At 58.4% G+C, this 26,414-nt stretch overlaps 1 protein-coding gene and 1 long non-coding RNA gene across 3 annotated transcripts; both read right to left on the bottom strand.

Annotated features, from left to right (window-relative positions):
* Positions 1 to 26,363, bottom strand: ANKRD10 (ankyrin repeat domain 10). 2 transcript variants are annotated; one of them, XM_070048377.2, is made up of 6 exons: positions 25,998 to 26,363; positions 24,548 to 24,700; positions 20,965 to 21,056; positions 10,912 to 11,147; positions 3,336 to 3,431; positions 1 to 1,415 (listed from the first exon to the last, which is right to left on the bottom strand). In XM_070048377.2, the coding sequence occupies exons 1-6, from the start codon at positions 26,205 to 26,207 to the stop codon at positions 946 to 948; spliced, it is 1,257 nt and encodes a 418-aa protein (XP_069904478.2). In that variant the 5' UTR covers positions 26,208 to 26,363; the 3' UTR covers positions 1 to 945. The 2 variants fall into 2 exon arrangements, with proteins under 2 accessions (XP_069904478.2, XP_089159523.1); XM_089303397.1 differs by lacking the exons at positions 1 to 1,415; positions 10,912 to 11,147 and having other exon boundaries at positions 2,773 to 3,431; positions 25,998 to 26,357.
* On the bottom strand, positions 16,430 to 20,164 carry LOC149124495 (uncharacterized). The gene is made up of 3 exons (XR_016212671.1): positions 20,026 to 20,164; positions 19,901 to 19,936; positions 16,430 to 16,590 (listed from the first exon to the last, which is right to left on the bottom strand). It is a non-coding gene; the product is annotated as an uncharacterized LOC149124495 (long non-coding RNA).
* Positions 26,364 to 26,414: the final 51 nt, after the last annotated feature.

Genomic DNA, 26,414 nt, shown 5'->3' with positions numbered 1-26,414 from the left:
CAAGCAATAACCGGGTTTTATTCAGTTCATAAAGGAGTTTTAAAACAAAATGCTAGCAACACTTCTAGACCGTTGGTTTGTCCATCTGACATTTCTCTATCGGCACTGATTTTATTACAAAAACCAGAGAAGTAAAAATTCATTACAATATTTGCACAGTGTGCCCACTAGTTGCCTAAACAAAGTGAATTTCTATAAAACCATGAACTCAATGCAAGTTTAGAGAGAAAATCCTGCCAGTAACTGGACGTACATAGTGGTATATACTTCAGAGCAGAAAGGCCCCAAACAAAACAAGAGAAAAAGAAAGCGTTAAGTCAGAACAGTTAAGTATCTCCTCCTGACAGTTCCTACCAGGAGGGACTTCCACCACGCGAGGGGGCCGTTCCCCGTGGCAGGAGGTCCAGGGACCGAGGAGGAAAGTGGCAGAGAAACAAGTCAGAAGCCGCCCCGGCCCCGGGCAGCATCGCAGCCAGCAGCCCGGGACCAGGCCCACGCCCACGCCCAGACCCGGGGCGCTCAGGGTCCCAGTGAGCGACACTGGGAGAGAGGCGTCGTGTTTCTTCACACCAACCACGCCGAGAAGCCCGGGTGGGGCCGCACCTCGCGCAGGGAGGCCCGGTGTGTCACCTACGCCACAGGCGCCGGCACGGCGGGCTGGGCTAGCAGGCGCCGGCCTCTGGGGACCTCCAGCAGCGACCCCTGACTTTGACAAAAGGAGAACCAGGGACAGCGTAAGGAGAAACGGTGGAGGCCGGCGCCAGGAAACCCGGACCCCGAGGGCGCACGTCGGGACGCGCCCGGGCCCGGCCGACACTGGCGCCCGCGCAAGCACGCGCGGGGAACCTGTGGAACCAGAGGCTGCCGCTCAGAGAGGGAAAGTATAAGAAATGGTGCTGCGGGCTGGCTGCCCGGAGGCCCGGCGCGCCGGCCGCCGGCCCGGCCTTAGGAGCCGTGGGACAGGTGCATGGTGCCCAGCACGGCGCTGTCGTAGCGCTGCGCCACCTTCACGGAGTCGGAGTGCTCCAGCACGCTGTTCAGCTCGGGCATGCTCTCGGCCGTGTCCCCGAAGCCGTGGTAATGTCCGTAGTGCAGGTTCCCCTCGGGGTCCTCCACCCAGCAGGGCCTGCTGGCCACGCAGCCGCTCGGGCTGCCGTTGAGGTGCAGGGAGCCGCACATCTCTGCGCTGCCGCTCCTCTCCGGCTCCTCGCTCCCGTCCACGCACACAGAGCCCTGGCCGCCGGCGAACGGCCGGGCCGGCGCCAGCGCGGGGCTCACCCCGGGCGGCCCCGCTGAGCAGGGGCCACTCCTGCCTTCCATGCCACCGAGCTGGGCCGTGGAGGGGAAGTCCGAGTGTCCGCTGATGACACAGCCGTTTGTCAAGACATTCGATACGGAGCTACTGTTTTTCATATCTGCATTAAGAAATACACCTGTCACCAGAATTCAGAACCAGCACAGGAGGAAAAAAACCCACAAAACGTGCGTGAGGAGGTTGGAAAACACGAGCCAGGAGCGCGGGGCAGCCGCACGGGAGGCCACACCGGGGAGGCCCCGTGAGCAGTTCTGAAAACCAGCCCTGCGTAGGTCCATCCTCGAAGTGGAAGCGCGCACAGAGCGCGGGTCCCAGGGAGAAGCACGAGGCCGTGCGGCCGGCGCGGGCCGCTCTTCTCCACGCGCTCCTCGCAACGGGGCAGGAAAGGGGGCCGCGTTCTCCCGCGGGGACTCCCGCGCAGTCCGCCGGGGGCGTCTTCCGAGCCCCGCCATCCCAGGGACCTGGACAGCCAGCTTCCTTCTCGGTTTACTTTCAAAAGCCACGCGTGTAGTGGGGAAATGCGGATGGGTGAACCTGTGCGCGCACATACATCCCGGAGGAGGGAGACGGCTTACGGGGGACGAGGCCAGCCCCACGCCTCTGGGCAGCGGGACAGCCTGCCCGGGGCCCGGGACTGCGCAGGCTCAGAGGTGCGGACAAAGCGACCTGGTGCCTGGTGACAGGGGCTCCTATCTCCACCCTGCGCTACTCGGCAGGCATGGCAGCGCTCGGCTCGGACAGCCTCGTCCTGACCACGCCCTACCACCCCACCCCTCACCCACGTCTCCCAGCCCCCACTGGTCTCCTGGCCAAATTCAAGACTTTACAAGTGCTTCAAGGGCCGAACGTAAAATGGAAAGGGGAAATGGAACTGGCTGTCCCTGGGGAGCGCTCTACATCCCTCCTCCGGGACAGAGGGGTGGCTTTTCCTGGGTGCCGGCCCCCGCAGTCACCTGTGCCCACCGCCACCGCGCCAGAGGTCGGCCGGCCACCCCCTGCCGTGCGCACGCGCCATCACCGGCCCCGGCGGAGCCGCTCCGCTGGGCCGCAGGCTCGGGCTGAGTGGGCTGGGGGCTCCGGCCTCCACCGCCCCCGGGCTAAGGGCAGCATCTGAACACGGTTCTTAAGGAACGCATGATCCGTCACCGGAGACACAAACAGCCCTGAGGGCCTTGGGAAGGATCCAGAGCTGACTCTCGGATGCCGGGCCCTGGGACGCAGGGACGCAGGGCCGGGGCCGAGCTACGGGTGTGAGGGCGCAGCCCTGCTGTCCATCTTCGGCGGGGTCAGACAGCCCCCACGACAGCCGGCCATTCGTCAGCGGCGGAGCAGAGCCGAGCACGGGGCCCACCGGCTGGACGGAAGCCGTGCTTCACGCCACCCTTCCTCTCCGGGGAGAATTCAGCATGAAGACGGATAAGCAAACTGCTTAAGGAATGGGGCTGATCTTCATGCCAGGAAAACGCGCGAGGAACCCCACGAGGCCTCTGTCCCTGGGGAGGCCCCCAGGGGAGCATCCTTCACCGCCCCGGGCGCTGGGAGACACGAGCCTGGGATCTGGGAAACACGTCTGTCCACTCTGCCTGGCAGCAGCCACAGCCCAGACGTGTCCGCGGCCGACGCTCCCGGCTCCGCGCCGTCCGTGCTTACGAACACTGGGAGCTGCGCACCTCAAGACTTCCCAGAAAATCAAAAAAAAGAAAAAAAAAGAAAAAAAAAAAGAAAAAGAAAAAAGAAAAAAAGCAAACCTCATCACAACCAAACAAGGCACATGGACGGCCGAAGCTGCGCACCAGGGAGGGCTGCGCGTGCTTTTCGTCTCCACAGCGAGCACCGCAGCCACTCCTCCTCGTCTACACGCGCCGGGAGCACCGCAGCCCGCGGCGCCCCGCTCAGAAGTAGTGGGCGTACTGGCTGCGGCACCGGCACGGGGTCTGCATGGCGGACACAGTGTATATCTCTATGTCCTTGGGGGCCACGGCGCCGGCGTGGCAGCGGGCAGGAACCTGTGCACCCCCACCTGTTAGGGCGCCACCCTCTCTGTCGATGTGCATCCTGTCCGCTTCGTCTTCCGCCTCGCCGTTCGCCAGCGGCATGGCGCAGTCCAGGCCCGGAGCTGCGTGGAAAACAGACAGCGTCTTAGACCACGGGAAGAGCCGCCCCCGCCAGCCCTGGCCCCGGCGCCGCCAGCGCGGCATGCGACTGAGAACCCGGCTCCCCACACAAAGCCACGAAATCCCAGGTGCCTGTTCTAGAATTTACCGGGCGGCAAAGTCCCAACACAAAAATGGTTACATAACCGGGGCACAATTCTGAACAATTTTTTTTTCAAATTCAGCATTTTCCAAAAGTACAAGGCTTTCAAAAAATTCAAGGATGACGCACATTGTGAAAAAGCTACGCGTGGAGTTCAATCAGTTGTTGGTATCAAAACTGTCTTTAACTCCAGTCTTCCACAAACCTCTGGCAATGCCCTCACACCGAGACAATCCTCAAATAACGTAAAAAGCATTAAAAACACCTTGAGGTTACCAGAACACCCTGGTCTCCTGAGCGGAGACGCCGAGGTCCAGCCCTATGCTGGCACCAGACCCGGGCTCCCGGACACTGACAATGGGTGAGCCAAGTCTGATTTGGCAGACGTGGCGCCGGTGCTGCACACGTCTGTTCCAACACGCCCGCACCTCCTCTCCCCACCCCTCAGGCAGCCTGGCCTTGGGTGCGTGGCCTCTGTCCTTGGCAACAGCAGCTTTCTTAAACCAACAGGGGTCCGGGAAGTCCCTGGCGCACCTTGCACGCTTTGCCCGTGTCTGCTCCAGGTGACCCGCAGGTGGCTGGCGCCACAGTCCCCAGCCCGAGGCCCTCGTGGTCTGGGCTGCTTCACCTGCCTTCCCTGCCCCAGTGTGCACTTCTCGTTTTTGTGCATTTTTAAAAAGATCTTTATTGTTTTTAGAAAAAATTTAGCTGAAGGGCAGAGTTACGGGGTGGGGTGGGGGCATATCTTTCATCCACTGACTCACTCCCCAAACACAATGGCCACGGCTGGGCCAGACTAAAGCCAGGAGCTTCTTCCGGGGCCCAAGCACTTGGGCCGTCTTCTACTGCTTTCCCAGCCCATAGCAGAGAGCGGGATCGGAAGCGGTGCAGCCGAGACTTGAATCAGTGCCCATATGGGATGCCGGCACTGACAACACCAGCCCATTTCTGGCGCTTAAATACCTAGAAGCATTTCTGGGCCAAGTAACGCAACAATGACAACTCAGCACAGCAGACATCAGCTCGGGGAGGCGCGAACTGCGCAGCTTTAATCGGCTCTGGTCTTGGAGGCACAGCGGCTACATGATCCACACCCAGGATGAGAAACCCGGTTTCTGTGAGGCTGGACAAACGGGGCTCAGGATTCGTGCGGCTGGGAAAGGCAGGAGACCCCCAGGTAGAAGTGTTCCTGAGACGCGGGTGCTCTGCACAGAGGCACCCATGGCCTGCCCCCCGCCCCCGGCATCCCCGGACCACACAAGCGCCGGCTGGCCGCCATGGTGAACGAGACACCTTACCCAGTGGGCCAAGGCCAGGCTGGGGCTCCAGGCGGCCGGCTGAGGAGCAGCAGGGCCCCGCGCCGCATCTCTAACCCCAACGCCTGGGTCTGCCTTGTATTCAGGTGCCAGCGTCCCTGGAGTCAGGGGCAACCAGAGGTTGTATGTGCAATCCCACGCCTCTGAAGAGATCAACATACAAAACAGGCCAGCGCTGCGGCGCGGAGGGTAAAGCCGCCACCTGCGAGGCCAGCTTTGTGCGTGTTGGCCGGTTCGAGTCCCAGCTGCTCCACTTCCGATCCAGCTCCCTGCTAATGGCCTGGGGAAGCAGTGGATGGCTCAAGTGCTTGGGCTTCTGTTTGACCCAGCCCTGGCCATTGGGGACACTTGGGAAGTGAACCAGTGTGTCTACGATCTCTCTCCAATTTTGACTTAAAAAACAAAAAAGGATCCACACAACAAACTCCTGACAACTATGACGTGAGGGTGCAACACACACACAGAGACGGGCTCACAGAAGCAGGGCTGCTTGTCTTCTCGCTGGGCCCAGGGCCTACAAGCACGCCCGTGTCCACGATGCCCACTCCCCAACCCAGAAGTGGACAGCAGGGCAGCCAGAGCTGTCCCAGCCAGGCGTCCAGCAGTGCGTGGGACACCGGGCAGAGCCACTAGGGGGCAGGAGAGCTGGGGGACACTGCGCAGAACCCACTCCCACGGGGAGGAGCTGCTGCACCTCCCGTTCTCACCAAGGCAGGGTGAAACCCCAAGGCTTCCCGGGCTCAGCCACCCAGTTCTCCGACGTGGGAAACTCGTGAAATGGCCCCAGTCTCACCTCCGTAGTGTCCCGTCCCCACCACGGGCCAGCCCCTGCTGTCCTGCTGCCCAGCACCACAGCCCGGAGGCGCTCGGCGGCTGCAGGAAGCTCATTCCCAGCTCCTGGCTCGGACCCAGCCTGGGAACCCGAGTAGAGGCTGGAGCCGTGAATTACAACTGCCTCTCACATGTCCAGAACACCGGATTAAAACCCAGCCTGCCTCCTGACCCCCAGACCACGCTGCCGGAATTCATCCTGCAGACGTCTCAGGACGGCCAGGTGCCTCCTGCACGCCGACTCCCACCCTTCGGTCCTGGGAGGGCTTGTTCTCTCCCCACCTTCCCCTTGACAAGTGAGGACGTCACCTGCAGTGACCCGAGCCGTGGCCTGGATGTGCCCGGCCTCCCGTGCCCTCAGCAGTGAGGACAGTGGTCAGCCTGCCCCCGCCCCTTCCTGGACCTCGGGGGCCAGTGTATGCTGTGACCCCGCTGTCTAAAAACACAGGTCTCACTCACCAGGGGGCTGCTGCACCACTGCGGTGACCCCATGGCCCTTGGGGCACCTGTCACAGCAGCCTGGGTGCTGGGAGCCACCTTGGTCCATCTCACAGGGATCCAGGGCACAGGGGCAGAGACCTGGCTACCCGCCAAGACCACGTGCAAATGTGTCCAGGGCTCACGAAAAGCACCCAAGTGTACTGGCCTTGAAAGCAGGTCAGCCCCATGTGGAGACGTGCCCCAGCCGGCATGCACTGGACCTGGTCGCTGTGACCCCTGCAGGAGACGCCCGTTCACCCGTGGCGGAACCACGTCCACAGCCACCCCCAGCGAGGCGGGGTCAGGGAGTATCGGCCTTCCCCGAGGCAGTCCCTGGCGGCACCGGAGTTCCCATCAAGGAAGCAGGGAGACAGGGCCCTCAGCTTACTGCCAGTAGCTACAACTGTCCTGGGAGGTTCCACAAGCGACCTTCGATGGGGCTGGCCTCCTGCCAGGGCCTAGGCCTCAGCCACGCAGGGGCTAGGGTGGCTGAGCAGGCAGGTGCAGAGGACGGCCCGGCGTCCGGGAAGAGGCTCCAGGGGTTCTGCAGTTAGCAGGGAGGGAAGCTGTGAGACAGGAACGCAGCCTCCGGGCTGTGCAGAGAACCACGTGGGCGCACGGGACGGGTCTGCCGCCCAGCAGCCCCGGTCCAAGTCAGACACGGCTCTGGAAGGGCCAACCAAACCACAAGCGTGTCCAGCCTGGCCACGGTTCTAGAAAATTCAACAGCTGCGCACTGCTGCCCTGTGTCACTCAAGGTCACTGCCGCAGAAGGGACGGATGAGCAAGTCTTCAAGCCTGCCAAGGCCAACGGTGACACGACAGACAGGCCTCACTGTCTGAACCCACCCCGGAGGAAAAGGGATTTACTGCACACCCAGTCTGCCTGCGGCTCCCCGTCCCTGCCGCCCCGGGCAGCTCCTCCCGGGATGAAGACACACGGGGCTACAGCGTCTGTGACCGTGTCCCCAGCACCCTGCAACGCCTGAGTCCGACGCTGGACCTGACGCTGCGGTCAGAGGGGACTGCCATTCTCCTCTGGCCGGGACCCCGATGACTGACGCGCTGGGGTGGAGTTGCTCCTGAAGACGGCCCGGGGACGCTGGCTGACCTCAGCTGACCTGCACACAGCAAGTGCAGCTGCTGCCCTGGGCTCCTCCCCACGGCCCCTCTGATGAACAGAAAAGCTGACAGGATCATGCTTTCTGTACAAAATCCCACGCTGGGCCAAGTACGACCCGCAAACACTTCTCACGAAGTCACCCGCTCTGGCCGCAGTCCGGCCCTCGATAGCCCACACCCACAGGGCCGGTGTGCACCACGGCCACAGGTCATGGCAGGCACCCACTTCCAGGCAGCAACACAGCGGCCATCTTCCGTGTCCGTCTTTTCCCAGGGAAAATGGCTTCGGCTCCAACTACCCGAGTCGAGCGTGAGTCGTGAGTTGCCGGCACAGATCCACGCCCTGTGGGCAGCGGTGGCATCGGCCGCCGGCCCTGCTGACGTCGGCTTAGTCTGCAGGACTGCTGGAAGTAACTGCTTTTATGAACACAACTCCACAGTGAGATCAGTCTAAGCGGTTCTTAGATGACAGCGGGCCAAAGAGGACTTTTATTAACGAGGCCTGAGTTACACAGCCTATAGACAGGACAGCCCAGGACTTGGGGAACAGCAGCACCCCAGTGACAACTGGAAATCTGGCCAATGTTTTAGATGAAGTCACTTCAAGAAGTACTGTGTGTGTATGTTACCAGGGGAAGGAAAATACTTAATACTTACTCCAGTGTGAGAACCAAAGGCCAACAAGAGGAAAAGTGAGGCACACAGATTCACACAGCGAATCAAGTAAAAGAGATTACAAAGTGACTGAACAAACTACAGCAAGTGATCCTGAAAGTCAAAGCAAACCCTGACGAAGGCCACGTGGGCAGAGCAGCGGGGCACAGGGCACAGCCTCGCGGTGCGCACATCCGGGCTGAGTCCTGCTCTGGTGGTCAGAGCACCCGCCACCCCTCAGGTGCATTCGAGGGGCGCTTCACCCTTCCATGTCTGCAGTCACCTGAACAGAAACGCACGGCCCCAGCGTCTTCCCCGAGGCCAGCACCCCAGGCTGAGGGCTGAGAACGTGCAGTGGGGAAAGCTGCCGGGCCAGCGTGATGTGCAGCCAACAGGGCCTAACTGCCGGCACAACACGGATCCCTGCTCCGAAGAGCCAGCCTGTGCGGTAACCAGGCTTCGGGAACTAGCAGTTCCTGGAAAGCTTTGCAGGGTACCTAAGCAATGGCATACCGGCCAGTTCTACCGACCTCAGCTCCCCGGGCATGTTTCTGAGTCTGACTAGAACGTGAAGTGTCGGGGCCAGCTCTGGCAGCCCATCTGGGTGCGGGTTCAAGTCCCGGCTGCTCCACTTCCAGCCCAGCTCCCCACTAATGGCCTGGGCGGGGCCGGCCAGAGAGCAGAAGATGGCCCAAGAGTCTGGGTCCCTGCCACCCACTTGAGAGCTGCAGGAAGCTCCTGGCTCCAGGCTTCTGCCTGCCCAGCCCCGGCTGTTGCAGCCATCTGGGGAGTGAACCAGGGAATGGAGAATCGGTGTCTGCCTGCCTCTAACTCTTTCAAATAAATAAATAAATCTTAAAAACAAAACAAGACAAAACAACTGTCACTTTTGTAAAAACACTAAAGAGGATTTAAGGTTGATCAACAATAAGGGGGACGTCACAAATGTTTAAAGCATATTTATCCCATGAATCCCCACGCTGGACACAACTCATGCATGAGGTCAACCCTGAAGTATCAGAAAAACCCCAATGCATGTCGCTGCGTGGCAGAACCTCTCCTTTGAGAAGGGCTCTGCCGGAATCCACACTCTTCCATGTCATGCTTCTGACTTTCATGGCATTTAAAAAAATTCTTTTATTTATTTGAAACGCTGATTTCTAAAAAGAGGAGGGCAAGCAAGTGAGCGAATCTTCCACCTGCTGGTTCACTCCCCAAATGGCTGCCAATGGCTGGGGCTGGGGCTGGGCTAGGCCAAAGCCAGGAGCCAGGAGCCAGGAGCCAGGAGCCAGGAGCCTGTTCTAGGTCTCCTACATGAGGGCAGAGGCCCAAGTACTTGGGCCATCTTCCACTATCCTCCCAGGGGCACTAGCAGGGAGCTGGATTGGAAGCAGAGCAGCGAGGAACTGAACAGGTGCCCATATGGCAGTGGCTTAACCTTCTATGCCAGTGCCAGCCCTTTATGGCATCTTTTTCTTAAAGATTTATTTATATACTTGAAAGAGGAGAGGCAGAGAGAGAGAGGTCTTCCATCCTCTGGTTCACTCCCACACAGCCACAACGGCTGGAGCTGTGTCCAACTTTAGCCAGGAGCTTCCTCTGGGTCTCCCACGTGGGTGCAGGGGCCCAAGGACCTGGGCCATCTTCTACTGCTTTCCCAGGCCACAGCAGAGAGCTGGATCGGAAGTGGAGCAGCCGGTGCCCACATGGGATGGCGGCACTGCAGGCGGTGGCTTTACCTTCTATGTCACGGCGCCGGCCCTATGGCATCTCTCTAGAAATTATTATGCTCACAACTTATGAAAATCCTGAATTCAATCAACCATTATTTAAGGCTATAGATTCACTTCTATGTAAAAGTCACCCAATCATCAGGTTTTTGAAAGTTCCAGGATTTAAACAGTTGTGAAGCTACAGGCAGCATTTTGTTAGCTTCACAGGGGACAGCGTCCTGTGTGGACGTGTACTCCAGTGGAGCTCGTGGGGCGAGCAGTGCACGAGGGCACTGTGGACCCAGGTCCAGCTTGTATTCAACCCAGACCCCTCCACATCTTCAAGTGACGGACTCGGCTATACTCGAGCTGTGTAAGGCTGAGGGGCACACCTTCCAGCTGGCTCTCGGCAGGGCTGTCCCAGCGACCAGTGTGCACACACTGTCTCACAGATGGGAACAATTTCCCGCTTGGCAAAAGCGGCTCTCGTAACTGGAGCGCGACCAGCGGACTTTCTTACATGCGAACTCCAGAACTGTCCTGAAAAGGAAAGGGGTCAAGGAACACTCACAACTAAAGTGACGGGGCTGCTGCCGTGGCGCGGTGGGCTAAGCCTCCACCTGTGACGCCCACATCCCACCCCATACGGGGGCTGGCTCGTGTCCCGGCTGCTCCTGGGGCCCCTGCACCCACACGGGAGCCCGGAAGAAGCTCCTGATCAGCCCAGCTCTGGCCGTTGCGGCCATTTGGGAAGTGAACCAGCAAATGGAAGATCTGGAAGCTGTCTGTCTGCAATTCTGCCTCTCAAATGAATAAAATCTTAGAAGAAAAACCTAACTAACCTTAGAGGTGTAAACCTGCTCCATCAAATGTACCTGGACCTTGCTATGGACATAGACACACCTACTGGGGCACGGAGACCACCTGAAAACGCTTTCCTGCCAGACCACCTTCGCAAGGACAAACAAGACCAGGCACAGGGGCAGACGTTTTTAATAGTTACAGTTCAACCGAATACAGTGAGTGAAGAACACGCTTCTAATCCGTGGCAGGTAAACGTGGGTACGCATGGTGACACCGCAGCTGTCCACGCTCCCCCTGTTTAACAGGCAATCCAGGCCCGCACCAGACTCCCCCAGGCCTAACTGGTGACCTGGCGCGAAGTTCACCACTGAGAAGAAAACGGTTAGAGGGATCCCGCACCGCACACCCGCCGGGCGCTCACCTTCCGCCCTGGCTTTCTTCGCTCCCACAGGTTCCGGGTCTTGCAAGCACCTCTTCCGATTTGCTCCCCCGCCAGCGTGGTGAGGAAGCACCTCCTGACGGCCCCCATTCAAGAGGCCGTCCTGGCAGAAGCGGCTCAGGTGACGGTTCTGCAGGCTCAAGAGAAACTGGGTGCACTCCTGGAAGCCCTGCGTCTGAGCAATGTCCGCTGCCGTCAGGCCACTGGCATTTCTCAGGCTGCGCGACACAAACACAGCGAGTTACAGCCGGCGGCAGGCGCCCGCTCTGCTCCTGCTCAGCTGACTAGCTAGCTATCTGAGGGCGACAGGAGGAGGCGAGTTTACAGCAAGGCTGCATTCAGTACGTGGTCCCTCGCCCGTAACTAACTCCTCTCACATACATTTGATTTCTCAGCAAGATTTGGGAGGCAGTAATTAAAAAAAAAATCAATATGCTAAACTTTAAAAAAGCCATCTTCCTATTTAACGTCTCAAAATAATGCTTAATATTAGTCTGAAGGATCTGAATTTAGGCTAACTTCAGACTTAACCTGCCACTAAATTCTCTATGATCTGCACTTAATTGTAATAACCCACTCTTTCAGCTTGAGTAAAATCATAACAAACAAACATGTACTGAAATTGTCCATGGCATTCATACTGGCTTCCTAAAGAACAGGAAGTGGCGGCTCACCAGCCACCAGCGCTTACGGCAACTTGTGACACTGTAAGTGGAAGGACCCCCGAGGCTGGCTCCGGCAGCCACCACACTGCAGACCACGCAGGCCAAGCGCCCTGTTCCGCTCTGGGAGGAACATCCCCAGCACAAGGGGAAGGCCTCTCCAGCCAGGCCTGGGGACGCACGAGGCTCCCCCCAGTCCGGAGAACCGCCCACCTGGCCAACAGCACTGAGACAGACTCCGCCCTCTCTCCAGGACCTAAGTGACAAATCCAGACACAGAACAATCAGCTGACCTTGCAAACCTCACTCAGGGCACCGGATTACACGTGAGGAACAAAAGCAACTCCAAGCTGCAGTCCCTGGAAGAACGCACACCGTGGAAGCAATGTGCAAAAGAGCGCCCACACCTGCCCCAGCCGCGGGCCTGTTCCACGCCGGGGAGACAGCAAGGTTACCAGGACGCGAGGCTGCCGTCCTCGGGGCTATGTCAACATAAAAACACAAGAGGCCGGGAGTCAGGGACACAGGCTCCGTCTTCCACCAGGGGAAGGCTGTGATTCTGTGGACAGGCACAGCTCCGTCCTCCTGCCTGCCACAGCACCCGTGAAGCCCCAGGCTCAGAAACAAGAAGCCTGCACGCTCTGGACACCCAAACACAGGTCTCCGGCTTCTAAAGCGTGAGACAGAAACGCTCCTCACCTGGACAACGTCCAAACTCAGTTCGACAGGCACAGAAGAAACACAACTTGACAATCCCAGAAGCCAATGAAATCTTGAAGACACACAGGGCTGTTAGTGACCAAAACCGACTGTCACTTCTCAGGAGGCTGCATGGCTGTGAATTCTGATGAACAGCAGCCCAGCAGTTCATAATGCGCTTATCGCGGTACACGAATCACACGAAAAGGCAGCTCCACAGTGTGGGCATGAATGCATTACACGTGTCCAAAGTAAGGTCGACTCGTTAGGGAGACACAGCACACCCAGGACACGGTGCACGGCTGGGGGACTTCCTGTGAGGGGTCCTGGGTTTCATTTTCTGAAGGGGCACAAAGGAAAACAGCCCATCAAGACCCTCGCTCTGTGAAGAGCAGGGTGCCACATGGGAAGCTGACCGAGCACACACGCAAAGTCACCGATCCAACTCCCTGGGGAGGCCTGGACTCACGCTCCAGAATCAGACGGTGTCGGGCAAACCAAGGCACTGACCCAACAATGGCACCGAGGAGGGTTACTCTTAGGGACTCAGAGGTAAACAGTGGCAGGCACATGTTTCAAAAGGCCTGGGCGGCCACACGTGCCAGTTCACCGAGGAAAACTCAGGTGCCAGCCAAGGACTCTAAGTGCCCTGGGGGGAGTGTGCACCTCCACCCAGGTAACCCTCAAGGTCTCCCTGCTGCACCTGCCCCCACCCCACCCAGGTAAGCCTCAAGGTCTCCCTGCTGTACTGCCCCCCCTCCACCCAGGTAACCCTCAAGGTCTCCCTGCTGCACCTGGCCCCCCCCAGGTAACCCTCAAGGTCTCCCTGCTGCACCTGCCCCCACCCCACCCAGGTAACCCTCAAGGTTTCCCTGCTGCACCTGCTCCCACCCCCCCCAGGTAACAACCCTCAAGGTCTCCCTGCTGTACCTGCTCCCACCCCACCCAGGTAACAACCCTCAAGGTCTCCCTGCTGCACCTGCTCCCCATCAAAGCAGCGGCACTGGAGCCAACCACATTTCCAGGTAGTTTTGGGTACTATGTTCAAAACAGCCTTTCTACCAAGAAGAGCTCGTAAGCCATCAGCGCACCTGAGCTACATGAGCTCTGTTTGGAGCAAGCCGGCCAGGCAGGTCCATCCCAGGAAAACAGAACTCCCCTTGGCTTCTCAGGCAAGCTTGCTGGAAGCAGTACCGGTCTGATGGCAGAAGGTGGACCAGGAGTGAGCGAAGGGCCAGTCCAAGATGGTGATTCTGCTCCAGGTCTAGAGGCCCCGCCTGCATAGCACTGTCAGGAAGTGTCCTCTCTCTGTGTCCAGCACCCCACCCGAGGTCTCGGTCCTACCCTGTGCCGCGTCACCAGGAACGGGAGGGCTCCGAGGCCAAGCTAACAGCATCTCAGCTGACCCTGGGCTGCAGCCCTGTTCACACCTGACGCCGGCACACAGCCAGCACCAACATCTGTCCCTGTCCCACTCATCTGCACCCATCACCTCCTCTCCACGCCTGTGTCCTCTGCTCACACTGCCCCCCCCACCGGGTGTGCAGTGCTACCGTCCCCAGGGGTGGCCTCACATCCTGACTTGGCAGGTTCCCACAAGCCTCCACTTCTGGGGAGTGGGGCTGGCCTGGCGGCCAGGCCCGAGCTGGCCCAGCCCGACTCCACCTTCCCATCACCACAGACCCTGGGAGGCAGCAGTGCTGACTCATGACTGGGAACCCATCCACACGCAGACCTCCACGGTGCTCCCGCTCCTGGGCCTGCCTCAGCCCAGCCCTGGCTGCTGCAGACATTCGGGGAGCGCACCAGTGAAGGGAGTGTGCTCACTCGCTCACGCTCTCCGTAAAACAAACGAAAAAAACAAAACCCCTCTGCTTAAGGCCACCGAAACCTGGATTTCATACTCTTTTATAGGTCATGAAATACTCTTTGCTTTCTGTCCAACTATCACAGTTGGAAAACCCATCCCAGCTCACGGCCGACCACACGGCACAGTGGCAGGGCAGCCACCCCTCTTGATGGGGCTCTCCTGAGAACCATCTGGTGATCTGAAGCGCTATTCAGGTCAAGCAGCCCACCCTAAGCCTTACATACAGACACGTGCAGGGGGCTCCAGAAGCCCCTTGGGCGTCCAGGGTGCGCGTGGGCAGCCGGAGCTCCTCGCCAGGACCGCGCTGTGTGCTTCCATCTTTACACCGTTCTCATCCGTGCGTGCCTTGCTGTTAAGCGACACTTCAACTGTGGAGTTCTGATGGCTGAACTAGCAACCCTGGTTAAAACATACCACACTTCTGACTGCAACTATGCAGGTAGTGTTCCAAGGTTAAGTTACCCCTGCTTTATTTTCCTGCCAACGCAGTGGGGTGGGCACACGGAACACCGAGGGGCAGGTCTGTGCTACTTCCCACGGGCGTCTCGGACTTGGCACCCGGCTCACCCTTCGTCCCCATTCACTGAGAGTCCTGAGTGACCAGGCACAAACACCGCAGCCACTCCCGGCGGCCTCAGCCGAGACTAGGAATGAAGCTGACCTACAAGGCAGTACTGACGCTGTCCCAAAGGGAGACTTAAAATGGAGGAAGAAACTTTAAAACTAATCTGAGGGGAAGACGTTGTGGCACAGTGGGTTAAGCCCCCGTCTGCAGACCAGCACCCCATAAGGCTGACAGCTGGAGTCTCAGCTGCCCCACTTCTGGCCCAGCTCCCTGTTGATCTGCCTGGGAAAGCAGTAGAAGATGGCCCAAGTGCTTGGGCCCCTGTACTCACGTGGGAGACCCGGAAGAAGCTCCTGGCTCCCGGCTTCAGTCTGGCCCATCCCTGGCAGCTGCATCCATGTGGGAGTGAGTTAGCAGAGGGAACATCTCTTTCTAGTAAAACAAACACAAAAACCCCGAGGGGCCGGCACTGTGGCGCAGCAGGTTAAGCAGCCACCTGAAGCGGCAGTATCCCATACGGCTACCGGCTGGAGTCCCGGCTGCTCCACTACTGGTCCAGTTCCCTCCTAACCTCCTAATGTGCCTGGGAAGGCAGCAGCAGCAGAGGTCCAAGTCCCTGGACCCCCGCACCCACAGGGGAGACCAGGAAGAAGACCCTGGCTCTTGGCTTTGGCCTGGCCCAGCCCTCGTCCTTGTCACCATGTGGGGAGTGAACCAGTGGATGGAAAGATCTTTCTCTATAACTCTGTCAAATAGACAAATAAAACTTGAAAAAGAGAGAGAAAACTAGGAGGTACGCCGGGCGTCCACGTGGCCTCAGACTCCGTCTTTAAGCAGAGCGGAGCGCCCCGGCAGGACGCACGCCCTGCACACACTGGCCCAGCCCCAGCACGGCTGCTGGTGACCGCGGGCAGCTCCAGGCCCTCTCCCTGCTCCTGACGGCCACCGGAACTGGCTCTAGACCACCGAACCAAACTGGCTGCACGTTATTATGGAACCATGATGACTGTGCTTCTTTGCACCTAAGTTCTGGCTCCCGCGCGCCCACCAGGAGCGGGCACAGCGGTCGGCCACTGGGCAGGCAGGCCACCCGCTCTCTCCCCGTGGTTCCTAAGGTTCTCTCCAAACAACAGCACCGGAACACAGGACGCCCCGGCTAACCTGCGCTATGGACGAGACATTCTGCTGAGTAACTGGCAGTGACCACACGCGGGCTGAACACAATGCAGCTGTGCTGCAGTGCCAGCCACTGTTCCGGAGAGGACACCGTGTAACTCACTCTACCCGGGACTTCGGAAACAACTCCTCTCCCCACCAACAGCCTGCCGCTTCCACTCACAGTGCCACAACACAGAAGCCGTTCTCATATGGAGTTTTGGTTGGTTTTGTTTTGGTGATTTTTTAAAAAATTTTTTTCAATTTTGTAAAACCACAGATCAGGAAACTCCTGAAATGCAAATTTTTTAGAATTCAAGCTGTCACATCACCTCCGTGATGTTTTTTGTTAATGCCATGTGACAATAAAAAAAGAACCACAATTTTTATATAAATATTTCTGTTAAAAATCTGATCTCAACTTAGCTATTGTTAGTTAACAAATAAAAAGGTAGATATCATAAATTAGGGTAAGCAAAGCATGCAAATCTAAAGACTCTATATCTGAATTCCTAGATTAGCATTAAAACCAATCACCGCAACAAATACCTCAACAGTATGCCTTGTGTGCAGAAGGGAAGCGATACTGAGCATTCAATGCCACAACCGTAAGGTTTCGGAGAGGCACCTGTGGCAGTCAGCAGTTCTATATGGAATGCTCCCCCTCGCTAGGGTTACGTGAAAAAATCAAGTCAATTCGAATTACGTAGCTGTAAGACATTGACATGTGTGGTTTTTACAGATTCAGAATCTTCTGCGTGATTTAAAACGGGCAATGGTTCATACATAGGAAACTTAAATATAAGGGATCACATATTTGCAGGCAACATTTGGATTAAAACTACATATACACATACAAGGTGCAGAAGCACAGGTACTGTGCCCGACCAGGAAGCGACGGCTTGGAAACACTGCCCTTTAAATTCTCTCCCGTAATTCCTCAGCATGAAGCCAATTTCAATAGGTCAATATTTCAACAAGTTTAACAGTACGGACTGAAAACCATCAACTCACGATTCTGGTTACTTTAAAATTTGGAATGCTGTATCTCAAATACATTAGTAACTATTCCTAGATGGGAATAAGCAAATACATGGTATCATTAAAAAAAAAAAGAAGATAAAAACATCACCAAATGTCCATTTGTACAGACAGAACATAAGCAAACATCTGAAACATCTTCAAAAAAGAAATACATGTGTATTTTTAACCCTTTGGTATCCAAACTCTCAATTAGAAAGACTTTCTTAAATATATTCTCTAGTTTAATTATATGAAGAAGCTATTTTTTTTTTTAAAGTTTCTACCTGAATAGATTTGGTGCCAAGTTTTCATTTCAATCCCAACACCGCTGAGGACAGTTTCACCTTGCAAGTAAATCACAATTATGTTTGTGTACATTAAAATCCAAGAGCACCACACCTGGGAGTTTGGTAAGTACTTCCCACGCTCCTGTTACAACTCAGCACGGGAAAACACGTCTGGATTCAGAAACCACCGACAGCAGTATCTACCAAGGCAGTGGTTAAACCCCTCTTACACGGACATCATGTAACGCGTATGAAAAACGACTGAATTCTAACTACGCTCGCCGAACTCTCACACGGCTGCTCCCCGCGCCCTCGCTCGGGAACTGTTAACTTTCGGAAGAGAGCAGCAGGAAACGCGCGGTCAGGGCAGCCTGCTCGGAGGATGGCCAGGGTTCAGGGCAGCTGGACGACCATCCCGACGGGCAGCAGTGAATACACAAGCGACCACAGGGTTCCAAAAGTTAAGTCTGGGTCACACTCTGCCAAGGGCAGTGGCGAATGGGTTTCTGCCACTCGGGGAACACATAGCTCCCGTGCCGCGGGCAGAGGTGGGCTGCCACATCCAGCCCCTCAGGCCCGACACTAAAGCAACTCCACCTCAGCACTGCCTGCAGCACCCACGTCCGTGAGTGGCGCACGGCAGCCGCCCGGGCCTGTTTGCTCCATGAGGAGGGAAAGGGTAAATCCTGGAGTCCCTGAACTCGCTGACGGAAGGCCACACAGGTCTCCTCCAGCGACCCAATCACCAGTCATGGTCAAGTTTCTCTTGGGATCCAATGAAGTTAGGACACACACAGCCCAGGGGCGACCTGGTTACCACGAGCCAACGGCTTCTGAAGAAACCAGAGAGGCACAGACCGCACTGCTGACGCTGGCCTCTGCACAGGTGCTACCATGGACTGGCAGATCTGAGACGCCAGTCATGCCGGTCCCATCCGCAACCCTGCTAAGTCCTTCCGTCTGCACTCAGGGCCCAGGGACAAGCACGGGGGATAGCCCTTCCCACTTTCTCTCTGAAAAAGTAAAGCAGCAGCCAAAACCCGTCCGAGCCAAGACTACAAAAGTCAATTCTCGGCTCAACACGAGCGGTGGGCGGGTCTGTCATCTGCAGCCGCCCATCACCAGTCTTCAGGCGTTTTTCCAAAACTCACGCCGAGACTTCACCGCAGGCTGTCCACGGGCAAGCGAGGCAGACACTCCCACTGCGACCTGCGCGCGGCGGCAGGGTGACGAGCACTGAGCACCCCTCGCGAGAACGACTCCCCAGGGCCTCAGATCCTTTAAAGTACACAAACACGGGGCTGCGTCCACCCAAATTTCAATCCTTAGAATGACGGCAAGTAATGCAGAACCTCGCACGGAAAAGAAAACTTGGCACCAAAACTCAAGATTTAAAGTAAGAGAAGAAAAAAAGTCCGTTCACATACTCACGTGTGGTGCTAGAGAATTTACTAGGGCGCACGGCAGCCGCATTGTGTCACGCCACACGGACGCGCCTACATCCACAGTGAGCCCTGTGACAGCCCGTCCCAGCCCAAGACACTCAGTACACTCGCCCCCATTATTAGCTACCTGATGACCAAGAGAGCACAATTTCAGACTGCGGCCGCTTCACACAGCAGATATATGAAAGGCAAAGTAGGAATTAGAGCAACGTCATTAATCTGAAAACACTGATAATGAGGAAGCTTTTACTCGACTCACAGGACAAGGAAAAATGTATATTGTCTTCTAAATAGTACAGCATGTAATGTAACAAATTAAGAATCTGGTTCCTTTCGAACTGGAAAAAAAAATAACTTCTAGTAAGAAAGTTAACTGTCCCCCTTTGGTCTTCAAAATGGAAAAGGCCCGTCGCCTGCCGGGACAGGTACGTCACAGGGCTGCCACAAAGACCCAGCACGCTGGAGGGGACCAGACTGTCACGTGCCGGAAGACCACACGGGGACGCTGTGGAAGCAATGACAGCTTCGCTCCCGCTCACTGGAAAAGCAGACATCTTATCTAGATGTTAAATGCAAATAAACACACATAACAACAGCATTCTACAGTGATCTCTGGTGTTCTAGCTCCAGGCCAAAGACTTTTGTCATCTTAAGAACTGCTTTTAGCTACGTAGCTCAGGCCAAGTACTTCTAAAAAAAAATCTGGCCGCTCAGTCCAGGGAGGTCAGCACAGTGCGGTCCCGAGGGGCGGCTGATACTGAGAAGGAAACCGCCTGGCCCAGAGGCCACACTCAGCCACACCTGCTGGGAGAGACACGCAGGCTCCTGGAACCAAGGACAGAATGATAAATAAAAGACTCTCATTTTTTAAAAAGATACCTCCTTAAAAAACACACAAAAAAACTGAGAACACAGTGTACAGTGTTAGATGTCTACTGGCACAAAAGATCAAGCTACCCCTTAAAATGAGAACCAATATCCTTTTAACAAAATCTTCAGGATTGATTATTGTTTAGAAAAGTAAGTTTTAAAAGTTCTTCTAATTAGCCATTATTTTAATACATGACAAGCAATGTTATATATGATTATTTTAAAATCAAACCTTCTGTTAAAGCAATTAAAGATTTGAATTTTTAATCTAAATATAGCTGGAAAAAAAATAAACCCAGCATCTATAACTTTGCTTTAAAGCAACTCATTGAGAATCTCCTCAAAGTTTTACAACTGTATAATCAATGTCCATATTAGCAACTGTTTTACATTACCTTCAGGCATAACTACATACGGAGTCACAAGGGTCCCTGCAATGTAAGAGTTAACACGGCCACAGTTACACCCCAACTCCCTACCGAGCAGCGGGCAGCGGGGCTGAGCCCAGTGAACGGCTCACCTCACGCTCGCCGACGCCGGGACCACCGGCAGCCGCTGGCCGCTCCGCAGCCTTAGCATCGTGTCAGTATTTAAGCGTCAAAACGACGAAATGGAAACCAAAGGGTTAAACTAAGTTAGTCTGGTGGGTTTCATTTCTCCCAAAGCCCCCGATTTTCACATTCCCAATTAGAATCAAGTGGTTCATAATGAACGTCTAGGAATCATCTGCAACACTTAGGGTCGAGTCATCAGTCACTCTGGTTATCACGGCTCTACAGCTTACACAACATGTAAGGTGACAACCGCATCCACCGTGTTAATGCTGCCAGCTGCAGGAGAAACATCTCACAGTGTGAATCTTTAAGAGAACGTTAATACAAGTGAATGGAACACCTGGAGTACAGTAAGCACACAACGTTACGGCTAGCTAAGGGTTCTGCGTACAAGAGCCCGTTTCTGAACTAGTGTTTCCACACTGAGCCGCTGTGTCCGACCACAAGTGAGCTGGCTGGGGATGCCAAGAGTCAGGCCGGGAGGCAGCGCCGCCTCCGGGCTTTACCGCCCGCGTTCCGGGCCTGCTAATGGGAGGGAATCAACACCAGAAAGGCCAAGTGTCTTTACGAATGCTGTGAACCCGAGAGGCCTGGCGAACATTCTAAATCCAAGCCCCTGGTTTCCCGACTGGAACTCAGCAAGGAGAGGTCTGAAGCCTTGCCCTGGGTGACGCAGTTAGCGGCAGTCAGCGGTGCCGGGTTCCAAATCTACTTTGTGAACCCTCTCCTGAGTCCCGGGAGTCCCAGGAGCCCGCTTCTCCAGGTCATCATCCACGCGGCTCCGCTAACACAAGCGATCTAGCGGGAATGCTACGGCTCCAGGAATTGTGCTGGCGCTAAATTCTGCCCTTACACAGGACCCCCGGACCACCCCCGCGGCGGGAGGGGCGCCTGGAGACACTTACTCGACACGAGCCCCGCTGGCCACCAGGGCGCTGATGCAGTCCAGGCTCCCGGAGCGAGCCGCCTTGTGAATGGGAGTCTCGCCCTCACAGTCCTGGAACACAAGAGCAGAGCCACACTGAGACCCCGCCACGCCACGCGCAGGCAGGAGGCCGCGCCCTCGGCATGGCGCAGAGCTGCAAGCACACGGGGGGGGGGGGGGGGGGGCCAAATCAGGGACACCCCCGAACTCCTGCAGCTGACGGGGGTGACAGCCCAAGCCCTCAGCGGCGCTGAACAAGGCACTTGGTGCTGATCTTGGCAAAAGTGCGTCATTAAAAAAAAAAAAAAAAAGACATTAAAATAGTAACCAGAGCCAAGAAAAGGACCTACCGGTTCCACTCTCATCTACCCCGCTCCTCGGGGTCTACCACAGGCTAGGCCGGGCCATCTTCAATGCCTGAATTTGAACTGAGCCCACATTTTCAGGGACGGTTAGAGGAACACCAGGGCCCAACAGCAAGCTCGGCGACAGGCTGGGGAGACTGGGCTTCACGGTCACCCCGGACAGGGGAACCCGCGCACGGCATCCCAGAAATGCAGCTTCCACAGGCTGTCAGGTCAACGAGGAAGGGTCAAAGACACAAGCAAGCAGGAGCGGCCGTCTGCGTGAGGAAGCCTAACCGCAGACCGTGCGCCTGGGAAATTCTGAGGCCGAGCAGCGCCGTCACGGCGGGAAGGTGGCGGCACCGCCACAACCACGCGACGAAGGGACGGAGTACAGCGACTGTGCCCGAAAGAGCGCCCTCGCCACGCCGCAGGTGAGCACGGACTCCTCCCCGAGGTCCGAACAGTTGAGACCGAGCGCCCGACAGAACAAGGAGAAACACAAAATCCACGTGGCCATTCACGGATCTAGCTAGCAAATTCACTGTTTTGTTTTTGTTTGTTTTTTTTTTTTTCCTCTTCCAAAGCTAAAACCTAGCCCCATTCTCCCAAAAAGGAAGGAAGTACTACTTAATAGGGGCAAGTAAAAATCACACAAAAACATGGGCAGGAAAACTACAGCTGCTACTCCAGAAGGGGAGCCAGGAGGCAGAGAAAGCCGAGATGACGCACAGGTACACGGGGCCAGACGTGTCCTCAGACACGGGGCTCTCTGCCAGCAGCAAGGCGGCTTCTACAACGGTAGCCTGTGGCTGACCAGACACTGGACACGCCTGGACTCCTTCACCAACTCCTGAGATTCGCGAGGCACGCCGGGTATGGCACAGGGCGGCCGCCCCACAGGGCCTGGGCTCACCTCCACAGCAGGGACACAGAGACATGAGCCCCACCACTGAGTGTACAAGAAACACTCAACACAAACGGCCTTTAAAGCTATCCTTGGGACAAAACGAAGCCACAAGGGTTTGTTATTCCACGAGAGATACTCGGGAAGCTCATCAAAAACACAGAGGACCAAGTACACGTGGGTTTCAACAGTCTTGCGTGGAAACCCGCTCCTCTTCTATCTCTCCCTCCCTAGAACTTTCTGGGTTTCCCCATATACAGAACGACGCTGGGAGACTAACAGACGAGGGTAGAGCAGGCTTCCTGCTCCTCTCTGTGCTCCACAGGGAGAGCAGGCCACACGGGCCACACACACTGCGCCCGCAACAGGCCATCGGAGCGCCGGCGGGGCCAGGGCACACCCAGGCAGCGCAGGAAAGCGGCTTTGATTTCCATAGAGCAGCGTCCAGTGGCAGCAGAATTCCAGAGGGGCTCTTGAAGAGACAGATGGCGGACGCTCACCCAGCCTGGACAGTCGAGGTGAGCCAAGAACAGGGCGCGAGCGAGACAGCACACCGGACGGAGCTCAGGCATCTTGGGCCACCTCAGAGACGCCGGACACCCTGCGGGAACTGGCAGGAAGGGACCCTGATGCCTGTCAGACACACCCAGTCCCAAGAAAGGAGATGTCCCCCGACAGCAAAGAGCGAGAAAGGCCCAGATCTGGGTGCTGCCAAGTCCACGCGGGAACAGAAAAGCCGCCGCCTCCGGGGTCCCCAGCGTGTGGGGAGCTGAGAAAAGGGCCACTGTGACCTCAAAGGTCGTGGGGTGCCCATCGCGGGAGAGGTCCCACTACAGGGCCAACAGTGCCACCCCAACTTAGGTATTTCCAACCCGCGAGGGGCTGCAAGGAGAGCAAAGTGGGGCTGGAGCCGCCGACCCCTGACCCCCGACCCCCGAGAACTCGGGACTGCTGGAAAAGGTCTCATCAGACGCTGCCTGATGAAAATGAAACTCCGATGAGCACTGCTGAGCAAGCCCCTCACCGGCAAGGCGACAGCCGTCGGCCAGAACCCGCCCCCAGCCCGCGGCGCCCCTTCTCAGGGGTGGACAGACAGCTGATGGCCAGCACGGCCCGGGCGCCCTGAGGCAAGGCTCCATGTGCACACGGGGAGGCAGGCGTGCGAGTGGAGATGGAGCGGTGGGGGAGCCCGGCCAGCCCCCGTCGCCCCAAGTTCCAGTCCAGCAGCAGAAACACGTCTGCGAGCCGCGGACAGCTGGCCTGCAAAGGCAAGTCACCGACGACTGGCCCACTCAGGTGCCAGCAACGCGAGAACCTAGCACGTTTACATTCACGTCCAAACAGCCGCGCACTGAACACGCAAGCGCGGGCCCTGCCAGAGTCCCAGATCCCTGGCTTCAGCCTGGCCCAACCCCAGCACTGCAGACAGCGGGGAGTGAACCGGCAATGGAAGACCTCTCTCTCTCTCTCTCTCTGCCTTTCAAATAAAGAAAGAAAGAAACCTTCACATACGAAAACCAGCAGTGGGGCTACCGCTGTGGCGTGGCAGGCAAAGCCACCGCCCCGCAACACCAGCATGCCACGCGGGTGGGGCGGCTCCACCTCCTGCCCAGCCCCCTGCGAATGGCCCGGGAGGGGCAGTGGGCAATGACCCAGGCGCTCGGGCCCCTGCCAGCCACGTGGGAGGTCCGGATGAAGCTCCTGGCTTTCGGCTGGGCCCAGCCCTGGCCACTGCGGCCACCCGGGGAATGCACCAGCAGCTCTCTCCCCCTCTTTCCAATAAATAAATATTCAAATGAAAGCCACACGTGCTGCCCCATGCAAGTGTGTGGCCTGGGCCGCCGCAGGCTTGGACTCTGCGCCCACTGAGGTTCGCACAAGACCAGGCTCAAGGGCACACCTCTCAGGGTGGCGCCTCCCCCACTCCCTCTACACCACTCTGCCCGCCCACAACACGCCCGGGGCATCTGAAGCAGGGCTGTGGCTCACTGGGGAGCTGGCTGCTCGGGGCAGCCACACTCATCCGGGGAGAAGCAGCCGGGCTCCGCGCCAGACGCCTTCGGCGACCAGCTGTGACCTTGGACCCATGAGCCTGGAACAGGTGAAAGCGCCTATAAACGGAGAGGGGCCATTCTCCAGAGAACAGCAGAAGCACCCGCCCCGCCCCGCCCTGCCCTCGGGGAGCGGCAGCAGGCGCTAATTAAAGCCGCCCCTGGAGATGGGGCCCGGGAGTCAGCGCCACTAGAAAAGGAAGAGCACGCGCCACTAGAAAAGGAAGAGCACGTGGCACGGACCCCAGGGGACCTGCTTACTGGTTTGTTAACGTTGGCTCCCGCTTGGATCAGCCAGACCAGGCACTGGGGGTGTCCGCCGAAAGCCGCGCTGTGGGCCGGGGTCTGGGCGAAGCGCGTCGTGCAGACGTTGAGGGCGGCTCCGGCTCTCACCAGCTGGACCAGACACTCCAACTTGGAAGGCAGCAGGGGGGGGGGCGAGAACACAGAGACAGGAGGGTAAGCCACCCACGGCGCACGGCCCAGGGCCCTCTCGGCGGCCACTCTCCCAGCACCGTGCAACTCCGACAAGGCGTCTGGCTCAGGACAACGGGACACCTGGGCGTGAGCCGCCGGACCCGGTGGACACCAGTTCCCGTTCTCCTACGACTGAGAAGGCCAAGGACGAGAGGGCGGCGCGCAGAGAACCAGCTTCTTCCTGCGCACGCAGCGAGGTGTCCAGCGGCCGGACTGCCCACGGCGCACAGGCATCCTTGCACCTGTCACCCTGCCACACGGGGGTCCCGGGGATGGTCACCCTGGCGCACACCGTGCACCACGGTCGGGCTCCCCAGAGACCTCGAGACAGACTTGCCCGCGGAGACCACAGCTGCACCACCTTGGGGGGGGGGACACAGGGCCATCCCCGTACTGTCTAAACACAGCCCTGTGCAGCCAGGCCCACCGCTGGCCAGCTCGGACAAGCCGGCCCACGCGTTCCCGAGCCCGCCCGGGGGCCGGCTCCCCAGGGCCCGGGAAAGCAGCGGAGGACGGCCCGGCCGCCTGGGCGCCCGGCTTCCGCCCGGCCCGGCCCTGGCCGGTGCGGTCAGCCGGGGGGTGCACCTCCAGATGGACGCCCCCCTCACTCTGCCTTTCCAACAACACAGAGCTTGGGGTGGGGGCCTGGCTGCGAGTCCCGGCACCCGCACGCGGCCAGGTCCCTACGACACTTGAGGACGCTACCCCGGGGGCTTCTGCGTTTCCACTCCCTCGGTGAAAAAGCGCAAAGCGTCCACTGGCCACAAGACAAGGTGGAGCCTAGCCCGATAAAAACGGCACGGGCGGGCGGCCCCGTCCCCCCGCGACAGCTCGGCTCCGCACGGCCTCCCTCGGCCCCGGCCCTCAGAGACGACCCCAGGGGCGCAGAGGCTGCCGCAGCGGCCGCGGAGGAGGCGGACGGCCCCCGCCGCTAAGCGCAGGGTCCGGCCTGTCGGCCGCCGGGCTCCCGGGAGCGATCCCCGTTTGAAACGAGGCCCGCGCGCCGCCGCACATGCGCGCTACGCCCCGCGGCCGCGCCAACGGCGCCGACCCCGCTTCCGCTCCGCGCCCCCCGGCCGCGCGCATCGCCGCACATGCGCGATGGGCTCCGCGGGGCGCCGGCGCCTCAGAGTCCACTTCCGCCCCGCGCTCCCGGCACGCCCCGCGCCCCCCGCCTGCCCTGACCCCCGCAGGAAAGCTGCGGAAGATGGCGCCTTAAAGCGCCCGCGCCCACCTTGCCGAAGTGCGCGGCCCAGTGCACGGGCGTCCAGCCATAGAAGGAGTCCTCGGCGGCCAGGTGGGCGCACGGCGTCTGCTGCAACAGCGAGCAGAGCGCGGCCAGGTCCCCATCGCGGCAGGCGCGGTGCAGCGGGAAGCGGAGCGACAGAAGCTCCTCGCTAGAGAAGCCCGCCTCCACGCCGGCGCTCGCTCCCGCCGCCGACATGGCCCGTCACGAAGAGCGCGCGGGTACCGGGCCGAGAGGATGCGCCGGTGAGGGCCGAGGCCGCCGCCGCGAGAGCACAAAAGAACGAGGCCAGCGCCGCCGCCGCCGCGTCCACCGGCTGCCGAGTCGAGCGCGCACTGGGGCCGGGGCGGGGCCGGGGGTGGGGCCAGGGCGACGGGGCGGGGCCTACCTGGAATAGGCGCCGGG

This window comes from Oryctolagus cuniculus, chromosome 9 (genome assembly GCF_051225735.1).
Source record: "Oryctolagus cuniculus isolate XC-2025 breed Fujian yellow rabbit chromosome 9, ASM5122573v1, whole genome shotgun sequence".
In the NCBI taxonomy this organism is placed as follows: domain Eukaryota; kingdom Metazoa; phylum Chordata; class Mammalia; order Lagomorpha; family Leporidae; genus Oryctolagus; species Oryctolagus cuniculus.
Note: the sequence above shows the minus strand (reverse complement) of the source record. Positions and strands in the feature narration are given on the sequence as shown.

Bases quoted from the DNA above. Each gene is read 5' to 3' on its own strand.
- ANKRD10 (XM_070048377.2), bottom strand. From the start codon at position 26,207: ATGTCGGCGGCGGGAGCGAGCGCCGGCGTGGAGGCGGGCTTCTCTAGC. The intron at 21,057-24,547 runs GTAAGCAGGTCC...CTTGTGTTCCAG, and splicing joins GAGCCAACGTTAACAAACCA to GACTGTGAGGGCGAGACTCC. The intron at 3,432-10,911 runs GTGAGCGCCCGG...TTTTCCACGCAG, and splicing joins GAAGAAAGCCAGGGCGGAAG to CTCCGGGCCTGGACTGCGCC.